The following is a 22,957-nucleotide window of genomic DNA, read 5'->3' on the forward strand; positions in this document are numbered from 1 at the left end:
GACGCCTTCTCGTGGCAGTGGAACGGTCGGCTCAMGCTGACTCCAGCCCGGTCACCATGGACCACGCTAAGCAGGATCAAAATCCAGGTCAGCGAACGGAAAAGAGGAACCAATCCGACAATGCACCAGACATGGATAACTCGAAGAAGCCTTCTAAACTCAAGAAGCTGTGGGGAAAAGCAGGACTTGACAAGATCACGCTGATTCTCATGCTGAAGGGCTCTTTGCCGCCTATCATTGCCATTGCCATGTATCAGTCTGATGCTGTCGCGAAGGAGTACGCCAATTTGGGATACCTGGTTGCCATCCTCTCAGTCCTCGGAATGGCTATTCTCCCTCGAGGAATTTTCATWCAGACGATGCTAATGAATGTGTTGGCGGTTTGCATTGCTGCCGCGGTCAATTTGCTGGCCCTGTATTCTGCGATCCAGGCTCGAAAGCATACTACGCCGGCAGGAGCACCACCTACAGGGTACGTAGAAGCAGAGTTTGCACGTCAAGAATCAATGGTGTTGCATTCTTCCTGCAAAGTCTTGTTTTACGCTGACACTCTCCCCCTGTTCTCCAGATATAACTCCTCCGCGAGTGCTGTCCTGGCTGTGTGGCTTTGTTTCCAAACCTTTCTCGCCAATGCAGTACGAGCTTCGCTTCCACAGACACAGTTCGCAATGATCGTCTACTCGATCTTTGCTATCGTGAGTTCCACATATGGGACATTGTTCCCCACGATGTCTTACGCCATAACATTCGTGGAGTCGCTGTTGGAAGCCTTCCTCACGGGATTCGCAATTGCAACAGGCGTCAGCTTGTTCGTATTCCCAATCAGCACACGTCAAGTTGTATTCAAAGAACTGGCCGGGTATCTCGGATCCTTGAGTGGCTTACTCAAAGCCCAAGGATCCTACTTGCAAAGTTTGGAGACGTTTGATCCAGCTGGAAACGATGATAGTGACGAGAAATCTGCATCCTCCGATAAAGGACGCCACAATCTACTCATGACCGCAGAAGGCCATAAGTTGAAGGCTGAACTGGCGAAGCTCTATGCCCTTCATACCAAGCTACCCAACGACATCAACTTTGCCAAACGAGAGATTGCAATTGGAAAGCTGGGACCCAAGGACATCTCAGGGCTATGGAAGTTGATCCGGCCCATCATAACCCCCATATCTGGATTGAGTGCTGTTATAGATATACTGCAACGTCGAGCAGAGGCGGTGCGAAATGAAGTATCCTCCTCCGACGACATAATGAAACGTAAAAGAATCGATGATCTTCATCACCTCATGAAGTCTCTCCACGAGCCATGCGAGACTATGAGCACGAACATTGCATCTGCTTTCCAGCATGTACTCATCACATTCGAGCTCACCAATCCTCCAAAGCAACGGCAGGATGAAGAAAGCCAAGGCAGAGACGCAGTTCCAGGCACCGCAGGCTTCGCAGAGTCTTTCAAAAATCAGCTAGACTTGTTCGTTGATTCGAAAAAGAAGAGCCTGCGGGAGTGGTGCTCGTACCACGACATAGACTTACCACCGGACTTCTTTGATCCTGGCTATACGCGATTCGACACGGATATTCATCAAAAATATGCCAATGATGAGGATCTTCGCGAATACGATCGTAGGCATTTGTTCTTTGCCCTTTATGTGGAATATCTTCTTACTAGGATTGGGCTGGCCGCGCTAGACCTGGTACTCTATGCGGATGAGAGGAAACAAGCTGGGGCCCTGACCAAGACGAGATTGATCATCCCAGGTATCAAGACCTTGAAGAAATGGGTGCGATGTTCTCTTGGACGAGAAGAATTGCCCCATGAGCACACGGCTGATTACGACTCTACTGGTTCCCAGTCTCTGTACCTTGGCCAAGCGTATCAAAAGACCAAGGATCCGGAGCATATGCCACCGCGGAATGTTTGGGAGAAAATTGGCGAGACCATTCGGCTTATTCCCCGTGCATTTCGTAGTGATGCTTCGTCGTTTGGGTTCAGAGTCATGCTCGCGACGATGACGCTTGGGATCATATGTTTTCTGTAGGTGGACTTCCCTCTCATCCGGCTCCTTCCACCAGCCGAAGGTTGACGCGGACATTACTAACAACTCATTCCTCTAGACGTGATTCCCAGAGCTTCTTTCTACAGAATCGCTTGCTTTGGGCTATGATTATGATACCACTATCGATGACTCGAACGGCTGGCCAATCTACATGGAGCGTTAGTATACTCGAAGGACGTTGCGATTTAAGAGCTAATTTCATGCTAGTTCATTCTCAGGATTCTAGGAACTGCGATTGCCATGATAGCCAGCTATATCATCTGGTATATTGTGGATGGTAAGGTAGCTGGAGTCATTGTCTTCCTCTGGGTTTGGTTGTTCTGTGCTTTCTACGTTTTCATCAAGTTTCGCGAGCTGATCATCGTCGGGCTGATTTCTGCCATTACTGCTATCTTGATCATCGGCTATGAGTAAGTGAACCCCCGAGTCAGGGCGAAGAGCATGTCTCAAAGCTACGCCTTGATTAGAGCACCCCGAGAACACGCATACTAACCCTTAACCCACCCGCTTAGACTCCAAGTCCAGGTTGTGGGTGTTGCAGCCTCCGAAACCAATGGACAACCCGCCTACCCTACCTATCTCCTGGCACCTTATCGCCTGGCAACTGTATGCGGAGGTCTGGCCGTTGCCTACATCTGGACAATCTTTCCGTTCCCCGTTTCAGAATCGACAGAGCTGCGCAAAGATCTTGGCGGATCACTATATCTTCTGGCTAACTTGTACTCTGTCGTTCACGAGACTGTTTCGTCGCGCGTAAAGCGAGTGGATGGTGACGAGAAGACCAAAGGAACGAGAGCCTATCACTTGGAAAAGGCTCGAACGGCGGTCTTCCTCAAACTGTTGACGCTTATCACCAACCTGCAGCAAAACTCAGCATTCAGCAAGTTCCAGGTCCGAGTTGGTGGTAGATTCCCTCATGAACGATACCAGGATTTGATCGAGTGTGTACAGCGAGTGCTTCAATACGTTACGCTAATCAGTGAGCGACCTTGCCCCGATACAATCCACAGCAATGCTAACACGATTCTCAGGCTATGCATCAAAAACCTTCTCGGACTCAGCGGTCGACTCAGAGTGGTCCCTCGACTTCCGCAAGCTCCTTGGCTCAGTGGACGCTACAAGTCATAAGTTGACAAGTCTTCTCTCGCTGCTTTCCAATAGTTTGACACATGCCCGGCCGCTACCGCCTTATCTGGAGATTCCACAACATCGACGTTACGTCAAGGCGCTGGAGAAGATTGATCCCAAGATCTTGAGTGCTTCTCACATCGCAGAGCCCGAGTATGCGGCTTTTGCAACCATAACATTGTKTGCACAGTGTGTCAATGATGATATTGTGAAGATCACCCAGTAAGTTGACCCTAAGAGCATGATGGCAGAGTGTCTCTTAGCATACGCTTGATTCATTCAACTCTCCCCGTATTTGAGAATAGCAAGTCGTTTGTSCACATTGCTGACTCCGAGACTTTGCCTCTAGGCACGTAAAGTTCCTCTGTGGAGAGATGGATTTCAGTTTTCATGCTGTGAGCACCAACGACGACTCTTCAGAGGACTCGTTTGACGTGGACCAGAAGACGTTGCCGGCTTGATGGAGTGCGTGGTTAAAAGCTATCGTGGTTGTATATAGATGAAGAAGATAAAATAATAATGTGGGCGAGCACATACCCATTCACAACAGTATCATCTAAGATTTAAGGTTTGAGACCCTTGTCAGAAGCGGAAGTCACCCGTACACCATACCGTGCACATGCGAACTACTGGTTCCTGGCTCCACAAACATAAACACAACACCGCCATTTCAGAACCTCCATACGAACTCCAGCTTACCGTCGAAGCCGTTGAGTAGTTGCCTTCGATCCGTTCGCGCGAATCAATACATCCCAACGAAGTGCGCACCATARCTTGCTATCAACATGGTCGTGTGTCCCACCCATCCGAACCACAACAMCGTAGACTTCACAGCTAATAACACCCTCACCCCCCAGCTCGGACGTCTCACCCACTACGCCTTCGACGCAATCCTCGTATCCGCTTTCCTCGCCGGCGTCAAGCGCTCAACAGGCCTCACGTAAGCTCTTTCAAAACGCCCTCAAGGACCCACAGAGACGCAGAGAGCTCTTTGGGAAAGCTTGCGGGGATTAAAGATATATGATAGCAACCTGTGATCTGACCCTAACACCATAGTCCCAGTCTGAAACCAGATGCGTTCTCAGAGTCACCGGGTATCAAGAAGTGGGTGGAGAATTACTTGTGGGTGGGCGAGACGGTGATGGATCAGAGTGTGGCGTTGATGAGCGCGAGTGGGTACTTTGAACGGAAGAGATGATGGATGGAGGAAAGCTTGTACACAGGATATGGGAGACGATGGAGCGGAATACGGCTAGCAGATGGCCTCCATATTGAGATGATGCGACACGATTCGGAGCAGATGCCCCATGTGCGGGCAGAGGGGAGTACACGGCGTTTCTACTACAAACTCATGTTGAAGGGTATTAAAACACAATATACTGTACTCTCACACTCGGTGCGACGTAGGCGGGATTGATTTCGAATTTTGCTGGATTATGGCGAGCCATGTATGCATGAGAAACTGTTCGCATTTGACACTTGCTACGCCGAGCTAGTACGAGGAAGATCCYACAGAGCTTTCCTCTGAGACCGCACCCGCCCAAGGTCCTTTTGTTGTGACCCAACGCCGTTCAGGATGCAGTCGCTGCGAGAAGGCGCAATGTCCGCATGTCCATTCCCATTTCCAGCTCCCCCATCGCTCCCACAATACAGTCGTTTATCGCGTCGCTTAAAACTTGTTGAACTGCTTGACCTGCTTGCCAGTTCTTGGCAGCACGCGCAGAACGTTGAAGCGGACCTACAAGAGGTGTTAGTTGTCGGATTCGGAAGTTCGGAATGATCGCGTGAGCTGCTCACAGTCTTGCTCAAAGGCCGGCACTGGCCAACGGTGACCTGGTCGCCGTCCTCAACACGGAATGCTGGGGAGACGTGTGCGGAGAGGTTCTTGTGACGCTTCTCGTAACGGGAGTACTTGGGGATGAAGTGGAGGTACTCGCGGCGGATGACCAGGGTACGGTGCATCTTGGTGGACACAACGGTACCAGTGAGGATACGGCCACGGATGGAGACGAGTCCAGTGAAGGGGCACTTCTTGTCTGCGCAAAAAGGTGTAAGTCCAATGTTGTCCATGAAATCCCCAACTCCGATATTATCCTCATCATGTCCTCCAGCTTTCCCATACTGCGCCGCATGCGCACATCCAATTCTCGCGGGCTTTACATACCGATGTACGAGCCCTCAATGGCGGTCTTGGGCGTCCTGAAGCCCAGACCGACGTCCTTGTACCATCTCCGGCCGCCCTTGCCGACCTTGTTCTTTCCGGTGGTCTTCTTGTTGTTGGTGAAGATGTGCGGCTGCTTCTGGAAAGCGCGCTCGCTCTGGACAGCTAATTCGGTGGCCATCGTTGTGGTGTTGGGTGGTGGGAGAGGTTGTCGACGTCGAGTTAACTTCGCTTCGTGCCTTCCGTCGAAACCTCGAAGTGTGGAAAAGATTGCCAAGAGCGCTAGTCCCGATTCGAGCAGCAGCCAACTCAGGATGATCTGGAGAACACTCTATTCAATGAATACTTCAATGACCACCTCGATGTCTGTTAATAGTAGAAGTGCCATGGAGTATTGAAATCACACGTGTGAGTATGTAGGAGACTGCAATTGATGTGTAGTGCGACATGTCGACTTATTGCATGTTGTTGACCTTCCAAACTCAAGATGTTGCAAGACGAGGCGGTACGAGCTTCATCAGACATCACGTAGCTGCACAAGCCATACCGAACCTCTACACAATCCATTGCCAAACTCGCCATGTTGTCCCTACGCGCATCCCGACTCCTCTCTGGAAGACAGTTCACCACCCGCTCAAGATTTACCGCAACAAGATTCGCACCCACTGCTGCAGCATCGCAGTCAAGACGACAGATCAACACAACCTCCGCGTTCGGCAATGCGCTCCTCCGAGGACGACAAAGTGCTCTGACAGCTTCTCTTCAGTCACTACGGATCGGTGGCTCCGTGACAATAGCAAGAGATCAGGTGCGAGGCATGAAGGTGCGAAGCAGTGTCAAGAAGCTGTGCGACGGGTGCAAGAGTGTCAGGAGAAAGGGCGGCAAATACGTCTACATCATTTGCAGTAAGAACCCAAAACACAAGCAGAGGTATGTGAAAGCTCTCCATGGATTTTGGGAAAATATGTACTAATGTGATGCAGGCAAGGATGAGATGGATTAGTTTTGTACAACTATTACGACATACCACAACATAGCGAAAGGCGTTTTGGGCTTGTGCTGTACAGTATCAAGGAGGACATTGAAGTTGGAAGAAGGAAGGAACGGTTACGTCTCGGCGGGGCAGTCCATGACTGCATTATAGGATGCTATCGCTCCGCAGAACACCACAAGCGGACCGTGGCCCATCAATGCTGGCCTAAGGGGAGCCAATCACCCTCTCAGGTACTTACTACTCAACAAACACTCTCGGCTTACGCGCCATTCCCTTCAATCACTCTACGATCTTTGCCCGCCAGTATCCGCTGCCTTCAACCTCGTAGTGTCAATCGCCAACTCGTCATCGTCCTCGAAGCCGAAGATTGCTACTCTCCGAGCTCTCAACTCCCCTAAAGCATTTTCATTAATAATATTTCCATTGATTTCTCCTCCGCGTCCTTCTCCTGCACTGGATTTTCCTGCACCGGATGTGTCTCCAACTTCGACACGCGTAGCTCGGATTCCTCTCGTGCAAGTCGTCTCATTTATAGCCCAGGCATTCAAAGTGAGGGCCCTCCTCAAAGAGTGTCTTCCCGCTAGACTTGAAGCTACAAGCCGCGACTAGGCTGAGACCAGGGCCTTCGTACGCATCTGCAACAGCTCGATTTTGGGGATCCTTGCAAAGAGGGACAGTTTTAGGGGCGGCGTTTGGCGATGGAACTATCTGATGCATCATTTTCATAGATAGTGAGTAGCCTTACACTGCCACCAATTAATGCTACTGCTGCTGCTCTTCCCACTTCAACAGCTCTGTACCACTCACACACCTCATCTGCTAAGTGACTTTTCCCTGATGAACCATGCACTAATCGCCGCCCCAGCGACGAGAACAATCTGGAATGAAAACGCAGCTGTGGTACTCCGAGCGTAGCACGCTTCCACAACGACCCTCACATTCGGCTCCAGATTTCGTAAGTAAGCCAGGCTCTCGCGTACCTTGTCCGCAATTTCAAGTGCTTCTCCCTCTGGAAGACCTAGGTTCGGTAGTTCAGAAGCCAGACTATTGCGTAGTGCGTTGTTGGCCACCGTCGCCGAAAGCGAGACTCCAAGCACGCTTCCCAATGATCGGAAGAGGTAGGAACAAGCTGTTGCAATGGCTTGATCTTCATGTGAAGCGTTGGCGATGATTCCGATGAGCGTCGTTGTAATGCCGTTGCCGTTGCTGAACCCGTTGATACACATTCCCACAATCATACCCGCAGTGCTGCTAACGAGCACGCCGGAGCAAAGGAAGATCAAGACTGTACCGACAACCAGACCAGAGTAGCTCAAAATTGTAAGCCAGTAGAATCGGCCCGTCCACTTCATATAGAATCCAGCGAACAGTGATCCCGATACACCCATAAGAACGGCGGGAATCATGCGGACACCAGCACCAGTTGCTGTGATGTGTTTAGCAACCTGCCAGTATAGTGGGATATAAAACGATGTAGCCAACCAGCCAGCCATGGCAAACAGGTTGCAAAGGTAGCAGGCGATGATTGACCGATTGAAAACGATGTGCCCAGGCGCGAATGGCTCTGTTGCCACCTTCGTCTCCACAACGATGAAAGCAGCAAAGAGAGGTATGGAAAGGCCCAATGATATCAGCGTGATGGGAGCTTGCCAAGAAACATTGCTGCCGCGATCCAAGGCCAGCAGTAGCGTGAAAACTGCGGCGATCAAGAAGATGGCTCCGCCGAAATCGATTCTCTTGAGGTTCTTCTTCCATCCTCCAACATTCTCTCGCTCCGGGAGATTCAGTACGAGATATACCGCAACGAAGGCGACTAAGCACATGGGTGCTTGGATGAGGAAGCTCCATCGCCAGCCGATGTAGTCTGCGAAGATTCCACCAAGCGGAGCTCCAGCGCTGGCCCCCGCTGCATAGACGATGTTGATGTAGCCTTGCCAGGTTCCTCGCTCCCGCAGGGTGCAGACATCAGACAGGATGATTGAAAAGCAAGTCGTCATCGCACCGCTTCCGATGCCGGCAAAGGCCCGAGCAGCGATCAGATGCTCGATATTCGGACTGAGGCCGCACCACAGACAGCCAAGCTATGTCGTTAGTGATGTCCATTCGCGAGACAAGAGAGCAGAGTCTCGGGTTCCTACGACTTACCCCAAACACAGTGTAGCCAAACAGTAGGCAAACCTTACGGCCAAAGATATCCGAGAGCTTGCCATACCTGCCAAATAATCAGCAATGCCTTGGATGATGGCCAACGTCTTGACGTAACCCGAGAGACGTTCTCGAGCTAGCCCGGACGCCTTTCGTCCTCCATRATCTTACAATGGTTGGCATGATGTTAATGTGAGGAAGTATGCTGTGGCAATCCAACTTGTTTTGTTCAACGCATTGAGTTCGGTGCCTAGATGAACGGGCAGAAGGTGTCAGCAGGAGTGTCTCAGATGGCGAAGGGTCCAAAGGAGGTCATGGCTAGCAAGTCGCCAAGTTCCTCACACACAAGATGTGAGCTTCGATGCGAACTTTCAACGCCTTGCCTAGCAAGAGGGCTTTTTCAGTTTGGGAAACCTCCAACGCAAAGAGATGCTGTACTCGCTGTGGACTTATGGGGAAGCGAATTGTGTTACGACATACCTATTCGGCCATAGCTAAAAAGAATGTTAATTGGTACGCATGCCATTCAGTACATCTCAGACACATACCTGCTAACAATGATTGTTTGGTCTGCGGCGGAAAGAAAGACACCAATAGCCACGGCCGGGAAGATATATTTCATCCTCTTCTTGACTTCAGGCAAGCCTTGGTGCTTTACCTGATCGCCTGGGGCTCCTTGGCTCTCCGGATCATCATCAATTGGCGTTCCATTGGCATTGAATGTGCCATTTCCTGTGACCCCAGCACCGGTGTTGGCAGAATCTGGAGTAAGACCATTACCGGGCTCTATACTTCGGATCGCATTTGAAATAAGAGGTGATGTCTCGGTAGCGTGCTCCCCGTCGGACATGCTTGCCGTTTCGGCTGTTGAGATAGACGATGTGAGAATGCAGAGTTGAAGTCTTCCTACCGTGGCATTGTTGACTACAACAGTAATCACTCAACTCCGAGATATGCTGACGAGGTGGGTCAACAGGAWCAGGATCAGGCGAGCGGTGGTGACTTATCGCGCGGCGCTAGATGAGATAGGCAGGCGGCGAGTGGGGAGGGGAAGGATTGAGAAAGATGAGGATTCGGCGCGGTATCGGTGTGGTACTCGTAACACCACCCTTTGAGCGACGGAGCGTCAAAAGTATCGACGCGGAGCCAAAATGCTTGAGGCATCTCCACGTATTGAAGAGGGATGTGTGGTCTGGAGGACCGCAGCCTGGCAAGGTTGTGGGCCAATCTCGTTGAGGAAGAAATGGCAAGGGCGTCGGCCCGCTGTCTGACAGGCAAGTTCCCTGCGCGAAAAGGCTACACTCACGCATTTGCCTGCACACACGCACACACATACACAAGTGTAGACTGGACCGCCAAATGATGACAGACACTATCATTGTGCTGGATGGCGGCATGTCTCGTGAGCTTATTCGAATTGGCGCTCCATTCCAACAACCAGAATGGTCGGCCCTTGCCCTACTGGAAGCACCACATCTTGTAAAACAAGCTCACCAGGAATTTGCAGCTGCAGGCGCTGATGTACTTACGACGAACACGTATGCCTTGGTCCCATTCCACATCAACGAAGACCGTTTCTGGAGCCGCGGCGAGGAATTATCAGCCCTAGCAGGTCAATTGGCGAAAGAGGCTGCAGACGCTTTTGTGGGCAAAAGAGTTGCGGGATCCCTCCCTCCCATGTTTGGATCATATGAGCCCGCGCTGTTCGATCCCACGACAGTTCAAAGTCGCCTGGCCGTGTTGATACGAGGATTAAGCTCGCATGTTGACCTATGGCTTGGCGAGACGTTGAGTTTGATCGCAGAAGCAGAGGCTGTTAAATGGGCTGTCAAAGAATCTGGTAAGCCGTTGTGGATATCTTTCACGTTGGAAGATGATGGTCCGCAAGCCCCAGCACGACTAAGGTCAGGCGAGTCCGTTGAAGACGCGGCACGCTGGTCTCTGGATGCGGGCATTGAGGCATTGTTGTTCAACTGCTCCAGACCAGAATACATGAACGCAGCCGTTCTAGAGGCGCAACGAGTCTTCACGGGCATGACTATGCCAGAAGATAGCAAAGCTCCGCTCATCGGAGTGTACGGGAATGCCTTCGAGCTCAAGTCTACCGATGATGCTGCGAACGTAGGCATCAGTTCCACACGGAAGGATTTGAACGCTGTGAAGTATTCAGACTTCGCTCGGCAGTGGGTGAGTAGCGGTGCAAGTATCGTTGGAGGATGCTGCGGCATTGGCACCGAGCACATACAAGATCTGTCTTCAGCTTTGAAGAAGCGTGAAGCATAGAGGCTGTTGACTACGGAGACAATTGCATTTGCACAGCGCCTCAGCACTTCAAAGTATTGTAGTATGATTTCCAGAGCGCATCAACTGAGCGAGCGCTCTAGCTAGCACACTTCAGAAAACCACATATCCATTTTTATGCTAGTCCATTTTTCTTCGATCCGGGTGACTGGAATTGTCTTGAAGCTGTTCAAACTTTATCGGACTTTACGGAGCTCTCGGTTGTTCTTATCTTCACATGATGGTGATCATCAGCGATACATAGACATCCAACAATAATGGAGGATGTCGTCTCCCCATTCAGTAGGAGATCATAAGCACATATCCACGGAAACTCCTGAGGCAACCTCTGGAACACCCCGTGCAGACGACCACCAACGCAGCACTGTCACATCACCGACAGAGCCGCGTGATGGACCGGCCCCACCAGTTCCATCATCTCCTGCAAACTTCGCGTTCGACGAGACGGTTTTCGGTACAGCTCCTTTAACAGCAAGCCCAGGAATAGATGATGATGAACATGCTCCCGACGATGAGATACCCTATCCCGAAGCTGAAGAGGGCTCCATCCTTCCACCCCCAGACTTCAAGCCATTCTTCACCTTAATCGAGGACTCTACAACTGGCGAGCACCAACACCCAACTGTACACTACCTCTTCGCCGACGACGACCAAGAAATCCTCACAGCCGCTGCTTTGGAAACAGTCTCCCACGAACGGCAAGAACCCGATGATGAGCGATTCGTGATAGTAGACATGAACGCAGACGGTAGAGAGGTTGTGGGCATCTCATCGCTATCACCAGACTGGCAGACCTTGAAGACAAAGGTGACACAAGCTCCGAGCTGGGGAGACGCAAGCAAGTCTGCCGAGAAAGGGCTCATGCTGAGGATCTCAGGGAAAGAAGCTGAGGCCGGAGGTGACAAAGGGAGGAAAGGCGACGTGGACGGCTTGCTCAAGGCTTTCGATGAACTTGCGGGCACGCTCGATGAGGTTTTAGGCTCGAGCATAACGGAGCTGGACAACCAGATCGTGCAATAGTCAATGCATTCACGACACGACTGAAATGAGAAATGAGATGATATGGGACATGGGAAAATTGTTTTTGTGGCATTCGTGCATTCGTGAAGTGGGATATCTCGGTTTCTAGCCTTCACTAATTCTCACGCTTTTGCGGACAGCTCTCCTAGGTCGCTCAGATTCATTGGAGCCGGGCGTATCAGCTGCGCCGTCAGTGGCAGGATTTGGAGTACCTCCGCTCTGCTCCTTCAGCGGCGCAGGAGGCGCGACAGCATCGGCCTTTTCCTTCCCAGTAAGCTGCTCCTTGGCCGTCTCCGATTTCTTGGAAGAAGCAGCGACAGCTTTCGAGGTCGAAGGTCGCTTGACATATTTCACAGTAGATTTCGGTCTGGTGGGCTTCTCTTCGATGAGTGGCGTAGCCTCCTTTGATGCCTCTTCAATCTCTGGCACCGCGCCCTTGACCGGTAGACGCATCGCGAGGTACGTTTCTGGGGCCCGAGTGCATGTTTTCATCGTGTCCTCCATATGTTTCCGCACTTCCTCCAGTGGTTTGACCCATCGACGAATACAATTCAATATCTCCTCCCGAGTGTATGCGACCTCAACCATCATCGTCACGGGCTGCCAGTACTGTTTGTCTGGCTCGAGACCTGTTGGATCTGCAGCCTCCCTGCCGTATCGAGTGACGATAAAGCTAACCAAGAGGTGTTGCGGGGAAAGATTCTCCAATACACAGTGCTGTGGGAAAAGAAATCGGTCCTCTGTTCCTCCCGGTGTCTTCTTGCTGAAGTCGAGCATAACTGGAAAGCTTGTCTGCACTGGAGGTGGTGTTGCCCAGGTAGGCTGCTGATGGTATGCTGGAGGAGCTTGAGGCGTCGAGATGGCTGGCCGAGCTTGGGAAGGCTGCTGGGGTAGAGGAGCAGCATGTAACGGTGGCGGCGGTGGCTGTGGTTTCACGTCCGCTGGTCCGTCATACTGTATCGCATTTGAATGCTGTGTGCCATTCGATGGATGATCGTCATCGTCACCCTTCTTTTTCTGAAYGATGCCCGTGAGCTCATCGATATGGCGCTGGAAGATCTTGAGCTGGTCCTGAGTTGCATTTCCCGTAGCTACCTCCTTCATCAGCGCTTTCAGCTCGGCATCAGAAGATGCGCGGGAAGCAAGCATACTAATGACAGGATCGGCCTTCTTCTCTTGCTGGTTCCCTGTTGCACCCAAGGCTGACTGCGCACGTGGCTGCTGCGGCAGATTTGGCTGAAGTGGTGTACTCGATCGCTGTGCGGGTTGTAGTGGAGCCTGTCCGTTTGTGACAGGCGGTCTACCTTGCTGGACTGGCAGACTCTGCGCCGGTCGGGAAGGAACTCCATACGAGCTCTGCGTTGGCGCGGGTGTGTACTGCTTTGGGGGCATAGGATGCTTTGGTCGCTCTTCCACATAGACTTCCGCCTCAAATATGTGCGGCTCTATTCGTAACCGGCATTCGCCCTTGGCCTTCATGCACTTTGCATCCGGATTGCCTGGAGGAGGCGGCTTCGCGTTCTTGCCGGTCTCCGGCTTCGTCCAGTACTTCTTGAACACACCGTTACATGCCCAATTGAGACGGGAGCGCTCGACAGATGCCGCGAGCACCCCGCTCGCTGCAATTGTGTGGTATTCATCATCGGACAAGCCAGCAGGTTGCGGCGCAGGTAGGCTGGGCAGCGGCTTATTCTCTGCTAGTTTCACAGGCAATCGCGAGTTCCTCCGATCGGGAGCTGGAGATCCGATAGCTGGCGACCGTGTAGATGGACTCGCGAGTGCAGGTGTCGTTGGTGCACCAATCGAAGTTCGCTGTCTCTTAAGCGCGGGAGTTGCGCTCTTTGGCGGCCTTCCGGGGCCTCGTTTCTCCCCCGTACGAGCTTCAGAAGGTTGTACCATTGCCAGTGCACCTTTTCACCTCATGTTCTGCTGAGCGTGTGATTCCTCATGTCTTGCAAATCTCCCCTGCCGCCGATGTAGTTGCATGTGAACACGAACACAAATCTGGAAGTCGCGTGTCCGGAGATCGGCAAGGAGATCGGCAGCCGCAGACTAGCGCGAAATTGACATCACTTCTATTGCTTCCGCCTAGGTCGACTTTCACTCACGCTCACTGCTCGACAATATACGACGTCGCACAATGTCGTCTCCAAGTCTTGGTAGAGCAGCAATATGGATTGCCGCAGGGGTAGGATCATACGCTTTCCTGCTGGGCCTTCTGATCACGCCTCCGCTCCAGAGATTGTACTGATTCAATCATCATATTGCGGGAGACACATCGAGCTGACGCGATCTAGTGCACTATACGCGAATGCATTCAACACTTTGTTCTGGGACAATGTAAATGATGGTGAAGCTTTCGGCTTTGCGAAACACCAAGTAACACCATTCAATATTCGAACCCCTGATGGCGAGACGTTGTACGCTTGGCACATTTTACCGACGGATGTATATGCCCGCAATGAGAAAGCGATCCGGGAAGAAGGTCGACCTGATGATCGACCAGTTGAGGACTTTACGAAAACTGTGCCATTCAACTTGCTGACATCCAAGGACCCTTCGCCAGCCAGAGTTCTCATTAGCTGTATGTGCAATCTAATGCGATCTCGAGCATACGACTGACTCCATTGTGTCGAAGAAGTCCATGGAAATGCTGGGCATATTGCTCAAGGTTGGCGAAATGAAGCCAATCGATTCATGGCTGCTAAGCCAAACACTCACATTCTAACCATCGACTACCGCGGGTTTGGACACTCGACTGGAAGACCTACGGAGGCAGGTTTGATCTTGGACGGTGTGACCCTGGTTGAGTGGATTATGACAGTGGCCGGCATCCCACCGGAACGCATAGTCATAATGGGTATGTTGTGCAATCCAGAATATGCCCAGGCAGTAGTGTTGACGGGGATTTTCTCACCTTTCAGGTCAAAGTTTGGGGACGGCGGTGTCTAGTGCTGTTGCGTTGCAATTTGCAGACCCAAAGAACAATTTGCTTCCGGTTGGAGCCCCTGAACTTCAGCCGCTGCTGTCGGTTTCGCCGAGCAGATATCCAGTCACCTTTGCCGGCGTCATACTCGCAGCACCCTTCAACAGCATCCCGACGCTACTGTTGACCTATCGGATGGGAGGTCTTCTACCTCTTCTCCTCCCCCTTCGGCCCTTCCCTTACATATCAAATCTACTGCTGTCACAAATGGTCGACAAATGGGAAACAGCTGAGCGCCTGGCTGCTTACTATAAGGCTCTGAGAGATAGCTCTGTATTGTACAGCAAAGGTCGTACCATGGGCTCTTTGCAGATCGTCCACGCTGTAAACGACGCAGACATTCCCTATCACCAAACCGGGATGATTTGCCGTCGAATACTTGGCAAACGAGATTCTCAAAGCGGTCTGGAGACCGACGAAATTGATGGCAAATCTTGTTCCGGTGGTAGCAGCAAAGAGGCCAGTGTGCTAGACGTGGCCCGACCCGGGCTGCCACGGATCAGATTCGAGATTGTGAAGCATGGAGGTGAGTAATTCGGTGACAGCTCTGCTTACATTGACTGACACCCTATAGGGCATAATAGAATCATCACGTATAGTCCGGTAGCAGTGGCGGTCGATCGAGCATTTGACGACGTCTTCTTTCCAGCAGTCGTTGGTATTTGAAGTGCAAATGTGAGTAAATGAGAACCTCTCTTTTGTCGTGTATCAAATTGCCTGCGTCTATGGCTTCATGCTCTGAATCTGACCCTGTGTCTTAGTTTTGGCTCCTGGCCTCTGCGAAATAGAGTATTCACGCAGAGAGACAACCCTTTCTTACGCCCTGTTCTGCCGCCAGCTTTTTAAAACCATGCTGCGCAAATACTCGTGGACCGATGTATCTATAAAGCGACTTTCTTCTTGGAGACTCAGTACTTCTCCTTACTCACCACTCATACTTCACTAGATCAGCATCCAATCCTCACGGCGGCGCAACACCAAAACTTTGCGCGTCGCACGAAATTGTGCTGAATGTACGCAGAGATGCCAAGGGCGTCATGGTTGATCTGCTCGACCTGCGAGCGAAGAGGGTACGTTTGAATATCGTTGCGACAATTCGAGCCGCGTATCCACGCCTCGAGCATTTCCTGGCCATCGTTGGAGATGGTTCTTGGGGTCTGGCGCGGACAAGTACATCTACAAGAGATTTGAGCTGCAAAAGCCCGCCCGGTATCTGCAGTCGGTCTCCATGGAGCACGAGATACGAAACTCTTTTGTGACTGACATCAAGCGATACCTGGCCTCGAGAGGCACCAGAACCGCACGATTCCATGGCGCCGGGAGAGACTTTGACAAGTATGGCAATTGCTGGCTATTTTGGAGCTCTCAAGTGCATAATCAGCCTCTCAGACTCAGTCTCTGGCATGGTATTATACACATTTTCGGACAAATTGAGAAAATAGCGGCGGAGCACCTCGGTGACCTCACCCTCTTAGATGGAAGCAAGGCTTCACTTCACATCTTCTGCGAGGAAGGAGACAACTCGACGGAACAGGACTTGCATACACTGTCCGAAAGCTTTGCGTCCAACTTCCGGAGGTACGTCTAGCTGTGGAATCGTCTCCGCCGAAGTAAAAATATGCCGACCATCGTTGCCATCTGCCTAGCACGAACTATCGTCTCCAGAAATCCAAGGCCTTCTCATCCTAGACAGGGATAATCTTGGTGGAGCTGTTCAGCGTGCAAAGGCCTTTGCAAGCGAAGTCATTACCAACAGAGCGGAAGCCATTAATGTCGCCGTATTCGGCGGTCAAATCACCCATACCGCCGACACAGACCTGCAGCCGGTATGGGGAACTCGTCTGAGCTCTTCGAAAGGGCTGACCAAAGTGGCGTCAAAGCCAAGTTCCGAAGCCAGGAAGAGACATTCGTTGATTGTACCTCTTGWAGAAGAAGATCAGCTACCGCGATTATGTATTGGTGGCACGGATGAATATCGATGCGAGTATCACAGCATTCTCTGCTCAGTGGCTGGTGTTTCCAGACATCCAAAGACTGAGCTGATATGGTTCTGGTCTGCTACTTCGACCAACGCATGTGTAAGCATGTGTAGTAAGTGAAGTCGCTACAAGAGCCTGGCTTGCATTGTTGGCCCTTAGCTGATTTTCTCCTAGACACAACACAACTTACTTCATCCTCATCATTTCTATCATCCCTACGTGTTCGATCTTGTCACATGCAAATTCTCCGGAAAAGTTAATATTTTGCACAAGATGGCAACCTAATTCAACATCAGTGGCTGCTCTCTATAAAATGGCACAGACAAGACATCTTCTACAACAAACACCACACCTCTACACACATCTGTCCTTCTTCAACGCACACCTTCAACATGGCAGCTTCTACAGGCATGGCACATATGCCGCTTAAGGTAGCACGTCGTAGTCTTCTTAGCATAGCTACTGGTCTTTACAGTGGCGAACATTGCACAGTAGATGTTCTCGATGTCGCAGTTAAGAGGGTCTACCGCAACGCCATCCAAATAATCCGGACTGCTAGCCTAGTGATCGAACGCCTAATTACAACTATTAGACCTTTCGCCATTCTCCGATTCGGGGTCTATAGGTGGATCTCCTTAGGTTTAGAAACTAAAGAGTACCTCTATAAGAAGTTTATAGCGGATATTACCGTGCCTAGCGGCACTAGGCTAAACCTTTAGGTAGTCGACTATATAGCAACATATAGCGATAGTATAAGCACTCGGTTAATAACCGTAATAGAAACGGGTCTAAAAGTACCGATATCTTCGAAAAGTAGTCTAGGTCTAGCGCTATCGTATATTCCGCGGAGGGCTATAGACGGTTAGTTTCGTTTCGAAGGCCGCTAGCTTAAATTTGCTTAAATACTACCGGCGGTCGAACTAATCGATAGTAATTCGGATAGTTAAGGTTAAGGCTACCGTTATAGGTAACGATTAGACTAGAGCTTACCTACCGACGTTATTATTTCTACTTACTCCCCTACCGGTAGCGTAGAGGTTGTTTAACGCTTCCTTAAGCGCGTATACGATAGTAATAAGGTAGAATATATAAAGGCTAAAAAGATGTAGTAATATATAGAACTCCCTTAACCTCCGGTTAAGACTAAAACTAATTCTTATATATCGCTAAGTATACGTATCGTATACTATACGTATGCGTCTAGCCTACGCCTTAGCGCTCGGCCTTCGGCTATATATTATCGGCTAGGCCCCGAGCTATATAGCTCTAACCTTAGCTCTTATAATTACCTTCTCCTTCCTAGAGAGCTATCCTAGCTCGTAGAAGTTTCTCTTATAATCTATCTCTATATCGTACGCGTCGCTATCGCGTCGCCTATACCTCGTATATTTATCGTAATAGCGTTTACTACTTTAGTTACGCCTAGTAACCGTAGCTCGAGCGTATAGACTTCTTTTTACCTTTAGCTCGCCTTCGTTCCTCTTATTAACAATTACTAAAAATTTATTTAATTACTAATATAGCCGACCTAGCTACTCCTAGCTCCTCCCGTACGCGTAGTAAGCGTACCGCCGTCGCCTCGCCGCCGCGTAGTAATAGACGCGCTAAGAAGATGCGGCCCTATTATCGCTACGTCGATAAGCTTAGCTAGACTATACCCGACGACCTCGAAAATAAGGAGATCTACTCTTACGGCGCTAAGTAGGGCCCTACGCCTATAAAGTATAGTCGTTACTCGTACGTATCGCCGTCGAGTCGCTAGCGAGTCGGGGCTAACATTTTTCTAATAATACTAAGACGCCCTATATAGAGATAAACCCGGTCGCCTACCTATACTACGATAAGGCCTACGACGCCCTATACGCTTAGCGCTATCTCCCCGCTAGCGCCTCGTAGGAGGAATATACTTAGGCCGCTAAGGCTATCGTCCGTACCTATACTATCTTTATACGTAAGCTCCGCTCTACCTAGTATACCGTTAGAAAAGTTATTAGCGGTAAGACTACGCGCCGCGGTAGTACCTCCGCTAGTACGCTAGCGAGTAGTACGGCTACCGCTAGTTCTACCTTAGGCCTAGAAGCCGCCTAGGAGACCTCTAACTCTCTCCGCGCTATCGCCGAGATTAGCCGCTTCGTAAGTTATCCGCTACCCCGGCGCCTCGCCGTTAAGACGCCTACTAACCGCGAATATAGTAGCTTTAAAACTAGACTAGTAGTAAGGCCTTCTTACCTATAGTAGACGCTACCCTTACGGGTATACCTATAGAGTAGGAGTCTTCTAAAGACTCCGAGGAGAAGGAGGGCTAATAGCTCTACGCCTACGCCTCGCCTACGTACCGCCGTCGCCGCGGCTCCTAAGCATTTGTCCTAAGGGACACTAGCTAACTTAATCTAGAATTTATAGTAATACATACTATAAACTTTCGTTTCCCTCTTATCGTAACTTCGTCCCGCGGCCGCGTCGCCGTCGAGGCGTACCCGCCTTAAACTTATCTAGAGCTTTATACTCTTCGACATTTTTATACGGCTCCTATATCTAATACTCCTTAGGCTAGTCCTTCTACTTAACTAGGTATAGCTACTTACCCTTAACTTTCTTAGTCTCTAAGATTTGTTCTACTTCCTACTACCCTTCGTCGTTAGCGATAGGTATACGACTCTCCGTCGCTTCGCCTTCGCGCCCCGTCTATAGTTCTAATAAGCTTATATAGAAGACGCTATAGACTTTTATCGTATTTAGGAGTACTAGGCGGTACGCCTACGATCCGACTACGTTAATTACACGGAACGGGCCTAAGTACTTTAGGCCTATCTTCTTTTTAGGAACATCTATCTTAAGGTTCTTTATAGATAGCATTACTTAGTTACCTACGTTAAAACTTATTAGTTTGTAACGTGTATTATAATACTTTACCTACTACTCGGTAGCGTACTTCTAGCGTTCCGCTAGCTTAGCGTACGTATCTCGTAGTCGCTTCGCCGTATTAATAGCTGCTAGTACCCTTCCCTTAGTAGGCTCGTCTCGAGACTATAGCGGCCTTATCGCTAGCTCTAGATTAAATTTATATAGTATCTTAAAAAGGCTTATCTTTAGCCCTATATACAATCTATTATTATAAGCAAACTTAGTAGTAGGTAATATCGCCGCCTATCGGTGCTACTCCGATACGTAGTAGTACTATAGGTACTACTATAGCACCTAATTTGCCTTCTTAGTTTATCTATCCGTCTAAGGGTAGAATGCTATACTTAGCCGGCGCTTTATATACGCTTCGAAGTAGAAGTCCGACTAGTACGCACCCGTAAATACTAAGCCTCTATCGCTTATAATGCCCGTAGAGACTCCGTAGTATCGGACTACTTCTCGTATAAAGATATCTACTAACTTTACTATGTTATACTACTTTATAGTTAGTACGAAGATAACTATCTTCGAGTACCGGTCGACGATAACGAGTACCGCCGWATATACGTATCCGTCTCGCTCGCTCGGAGGTAGGTCTATAATAAAATCTATCGAGATCTCCTACTATAGCCTCTTAGGTATAGGTAGTAACTTTAGTACGCCGTAGGGCCGATAGTATCTCGTCTTCCCTACGAGGTATATACGGTATCCTTAGATGTATTCCGTAATATCCTTACTTATCCCTAGCTAGTAGTATTTCCTCTAGACTAGCTTAATCGTCTTGTCTTTACCGAAGTAGCCGGCGAGTATATCGTTATAGTATATACGGACTACCTACGTACGGAGGGTATAGTCCTTAGGCAGATATAGTKCCTCGCTATAGTATAAGGTACCTTCCTTTTCGTAGAAGCCCTCCTAGGTACCGTTCGTAACGTATACGTCTAGTATACTCTTCGAATCCGGGTCTATATTTACTATAGCCTTTATATAGCTAAAGATAAGCTCCGGAACGTTTACGAATAGCTCGTCCTACTATACTATCGCTACTACGACTCGTACTAGCGTCGATATCGTCGCGCCGGTAATACGGCTACGACCCCCGTAGATCGGGGTGTATTTAATTACTCTATATATTATAATTACCCTTCGAATCGTAGGCTCCTTACTTGTCTTTAGCGTTATCTTATCCTATAGCCTTAGCTTCTATTATAGCGTTAGTAGTAGTAGATTTATATGCTCCGTATCCGTCTCGTAGTCGCTTCGACGGGAGGGCGTATCCGCTAGGTTCTTAGTACCCGCTCGGTGCTTAATCGTAAAATCGAAAGGCGCTAGCTATATAGCCTATCTTACTTACCTTCTAACTAATTGCTTTATTATTATAAAGGCCTTTAGGTTAGCGTAATCTACGATTACTTCGACCGTATACGCTACGCCGTCGAGGTACGGGCGCTACTACTTAAAGGCGGCTACGACTACTAGTAGCTCCTTATTATACACTTCGTAATTACACTCGGCTAGTATTATCTTTCTTAACTAGAATGTAATAGGGTGCTAGAGCCCTTCGAATAGCTATAAGAGGATCGCTACGAGTACGAAATCCGACGTATCGGATTCGACCCGTAGGGGTAGCGAAGGGTCGAAGTGTCTAAGTAGTAGTGCCTTTTAGAATACTTCCTTTAGCGTACGGAACGCCGTCGCTTCGGCTTCGGTCTACCTTACTAGCCTAGGCTTCTTACCTTTTACTAATCCTTTTAATAAGTCTGTTAGCGGCTTTACAATCTTAGAGTACTACTTAATAAATCTCCTATAGAAGTTCGTAAAGCCTAGGAAACCTTATACATCCTTTAAGGTTATAGGGGTAGGCTATTCTACGACGGCGGCTACCCTACTAGTATCTATCGTAACGCCTCCGGTAGTTATAACGAACCCTAGGAAGTCTACTAACTTCTAAAAGAACTTATACTTCTTATATTATATATATAGTTAGAACTTCCTAAGTCTCTCTAGTACCGCGTATACGTCTCGTACGTACTACTCCCGCGTAGCGCTATAGACGAGAATGTTATCTAAGTACACTATATAGCTTATATCGACTAGGCCTACTAGGGCACGGTTAATATAACCCTAAAAGGTCGCTAGTGTATTCGTTAAACCGAACGGTATAACCTTATACTCGAAGTGTCCGTACCGCGTACGGAACGCCGTCTTCTAGTAGTCGCTCTACTTAATAGGAATTCGGTAGTATACATTCGTAAGGTCGATAGTCGTAAAGTATACGTTCCCTATAAGCCTATCTAGCGTCTCGCTAATAAGTAGTAGGGGGTACCTATTCTTAATTATAATYTTATTTAATCCTCGGTAGTCTATATATAGGCGGAGCGTACTTATAAGGGGACCCTAAAGGAGCGGGACACCGCCCTTTAAACCCTTACCTAGGGAATCCCTCTTAGAAAGAATAAGGGAATTATACCCTTAGCAGGATTTCCCTATACGGATGCGACGGCTAAAGGAWAACTCTACGGTACCTCTACGGCACCGCCGAGCCTAACTAGYACCGGGCGCAATCCTATAAAAGGGYAATGTCCTYGTTACCTRTTCCCTTTCGCTCCCTAGGYAATATCGTAYATATCTAAGAATTACTGCTTAGTATTAAGACCCCCTRTTTAYAACACCCTTAYAGAATATTRCCTCKYATCCCTACTAGGGAATAGCCGTCTTAAGTACGAAAYAAGCTCTCGATTCGAGTCTAGCGCTACTATAAAGCTACCGTAACGGCTCTAYAGATCCCTAYTAACCTATCGAAAATGTCTTTAGYAGGAAAAAGAGCCGTACGACCTAAACGTACCGAGGCTAATAATCCCCTAGGGTTTATTATCGATAAGGAAGATGTAACGCCTAGTAGYAGCGCTAGACTAGAGGATTAGCTTAATCTAGACGGAGGTACCGYAAAGGCACCGTAAGGYAGCCGCGAACCTCCTAGAGAAGAAAACCCTCCTCTAGACACTACATTACAAAAAGAACTATCTATTAAGGAGGGCATTAATAATAATAGTGTCCCTTACAACCTATACCGTACTATTGCTACTCTATAGGCTATAGACCCTATCGAAGCCTCGATCGATTAGATATAGAGGCTAGAACTGCTCGTCGCCTAGCGATCTAAGTATTAAGAGGTAAGCTCTAATAAAAGAAAGAGACAAGAATCTCTTAGGAGTTACGCGGAAGACCGAAGCTACCGTAAAGGTACCGTAGAGGCACCTTCGTAGGACGTCCTCCGCGAACTAG

General features: G+C 49.4%; 9 protein-coding genes; 6 read left to right on the forward strand and 3 right to left on the reverse strand.

Annotated features, from left to right (window-relative positions):
- Positions 1-56: 56 nt before the first annotated feature.
- Positions 57-3,643, forward strand: RCC_01409 (uncharacterized protein; the record flags this gene model as incomplete). XM_023766683.1 has 7 exons in its annotated part: positions 57-472; positions 569-2,032; positions 2,113-2,212; positions 2,262-2,464; positions 2,567-3,033; positions 3,086-3,404; positions 3,532-3,643. 7 exons carry the CDS (start codon positions 57-59, stop codon positions 3,641-3,643), a joined length of 3,081 nt encoding a protein of 1,026 aa, XP_023622451.1.
- Positions 3,644-3,967: 324 nt separating this feature from the next.
- RCC_01410 (uncharacterized protein) lies at positions 3,968-4,380 on the forward strand (the record flags this gene model as incomplete). XM_023766684.1 has 2 exons in its annotated part: positions 3,968-4,122; positions 4,245-4,380. 2 exons carry the CDS (start codon positions 3,968-3,970, stop codon positions 4,378-4,380), a joined length of 291 nt encoding a protein of 96 aa, XP_023622452.1.
- A 471-nt stretch (positions 4,381-4,851) lies between these two features.
- Positions 4,852-5,524, reverse strand: RCC_01411 (40S ribosomal protein S11; the record flags this gene model as incomplete). XM_023766685.1 has 3 exons in its annotated part: positions 4,852-4,920; positions 4,980-5,218; positions 5,347-5,524. 3 exons carry the CDS (start codon positions 5,522-5,524, stop codon positions 4,852-4,854), a joined length of 486 nt encoding a protein of 161 aa, XP_023622453.1.
- A 399-nt stretch (positions 5,525-5,923) lies between these two features.
- Positions 5,924-6,336, forward strand: RCC_12334 (uncharacterized protein; the record flags this gene model as incomplete). XM_023766686.1 has 2 exons in its annotated part: positions 5,924-6,273; positions 6,327-6,336. 2 exons carry the CDS (start codon positions 5,924-5,926, stop codon positions 6,334-6,336), a joined length of 360 nt encoding a protein of 119 aa, XP_023622454.1.
- Positions 6,337-7,149: 813 nt separating this feature from the next.
- Positions 7,150-9,332, reverse strand: RCC_12107 (related to transporter (major facilitator superfamily); the record flags this gene model as incomplete). XM_023766687.1 has 5 exons in its annotated part: positions 7,150-8,418; positions 8,483-8,549; positions 8,654-8,732; positions 8,963-8,976; positions 9,031-9,332. The coding sequence occupies 5 exons, from the start codon at positions 9,330-9,332 to the stop codon at positions 7,150-7,152; spliced, it is 1,731 nt and encodes a 576-aa protein (XP_023622455.1).
- A 512-nt stretch (positions 9,333-9,844) lies between these two features.
- On the forward strand, positions 9,845-10,765 carry RCC_01413 (uncharacterized protein; the record flags this gene model as incomplete). Its single annotated transcript, XM_023766688.1, has 1 exon — positions 9,845-10,765. The coding sequence occupies one exon, from the start codon at positions 9,845-9,847 to the stop codon at positions 10,763-10,765; it is 921 nt and encodes a 306-aa protein (XP_023622456.1).
- Positions 10,766-11,040: 275 nt separating this feature from the next.
- On the forward strand, positions 11,041-11,803 carry RCC_01414 (uncharacterized protein; the record flags this gene model as incomplete). XM_023766689.1 has 2 exons in its annotated part: positions 11,041-11,065; positions 11,130-11,803. The coding sequence occupies 2 exons, from the start codon at positions 11,041-11,043 to the stop codon at positions 11,801-11,803; spliced, it is 699 nt and encodes a 232-aa protein (XP_023622457.1).
- A 105-nt stretch (positions 11,804-11,908) lies between these two features.
- On the reverse strand, positions 11,909-13,702 carry RCC_01415 (uncharacterized protein; the record flags this gene model as incomplete). The annotated part of the gene is made up of 1 exon (XM_023766690.1): positions 11,909-13,702. The coding sequence occupies one exon, from the start codon at positions 13,700-13,702 to the stop codon at positions 11,909-11,911; it is 1,794 nt and encodes a 597-aa protein (XP_023622458.1).
- A 241-nt stretch (positions 13,703-13,943) lies between these two features.
- RCC_12085 (uncharacterized protein) lies at positions 13,944-15,455 on the forward strand (the record flags this gene model as incomplete). XM_023766691.1 has 5 exons in its annotated part: positions 13,944-14,047; positions 14,101-14,387; positions 14,445-14,663; positions 14,728-15,315; positions 15,364-15,455. 5 exons carry the CDS (start codon positions 13,944-13,946, stop codon positions 15,453-15,455), a joined length of 1,290 nt encoding a protein of 429 aa, XP_023622459.1.
- Positions 15,456-22,957: the final 7,502 nt, after the last annotated feature.

Source organism: Ramularia collo-cygni, assembly GCF_900074925.1.
Source record: "Ramularia collo-cygni strain URUG2 genome assembly, contig: RCC_scaffold01, whole genome shotgun sequence".
Classification (NCBI taxonomy): Eukaryota; Fungi; Ascomycota; class Dothideomycetes; order Mycosphaerellales; family Mycosphaerellaceae; genus Ramularia; species Ramularia collo-cygni.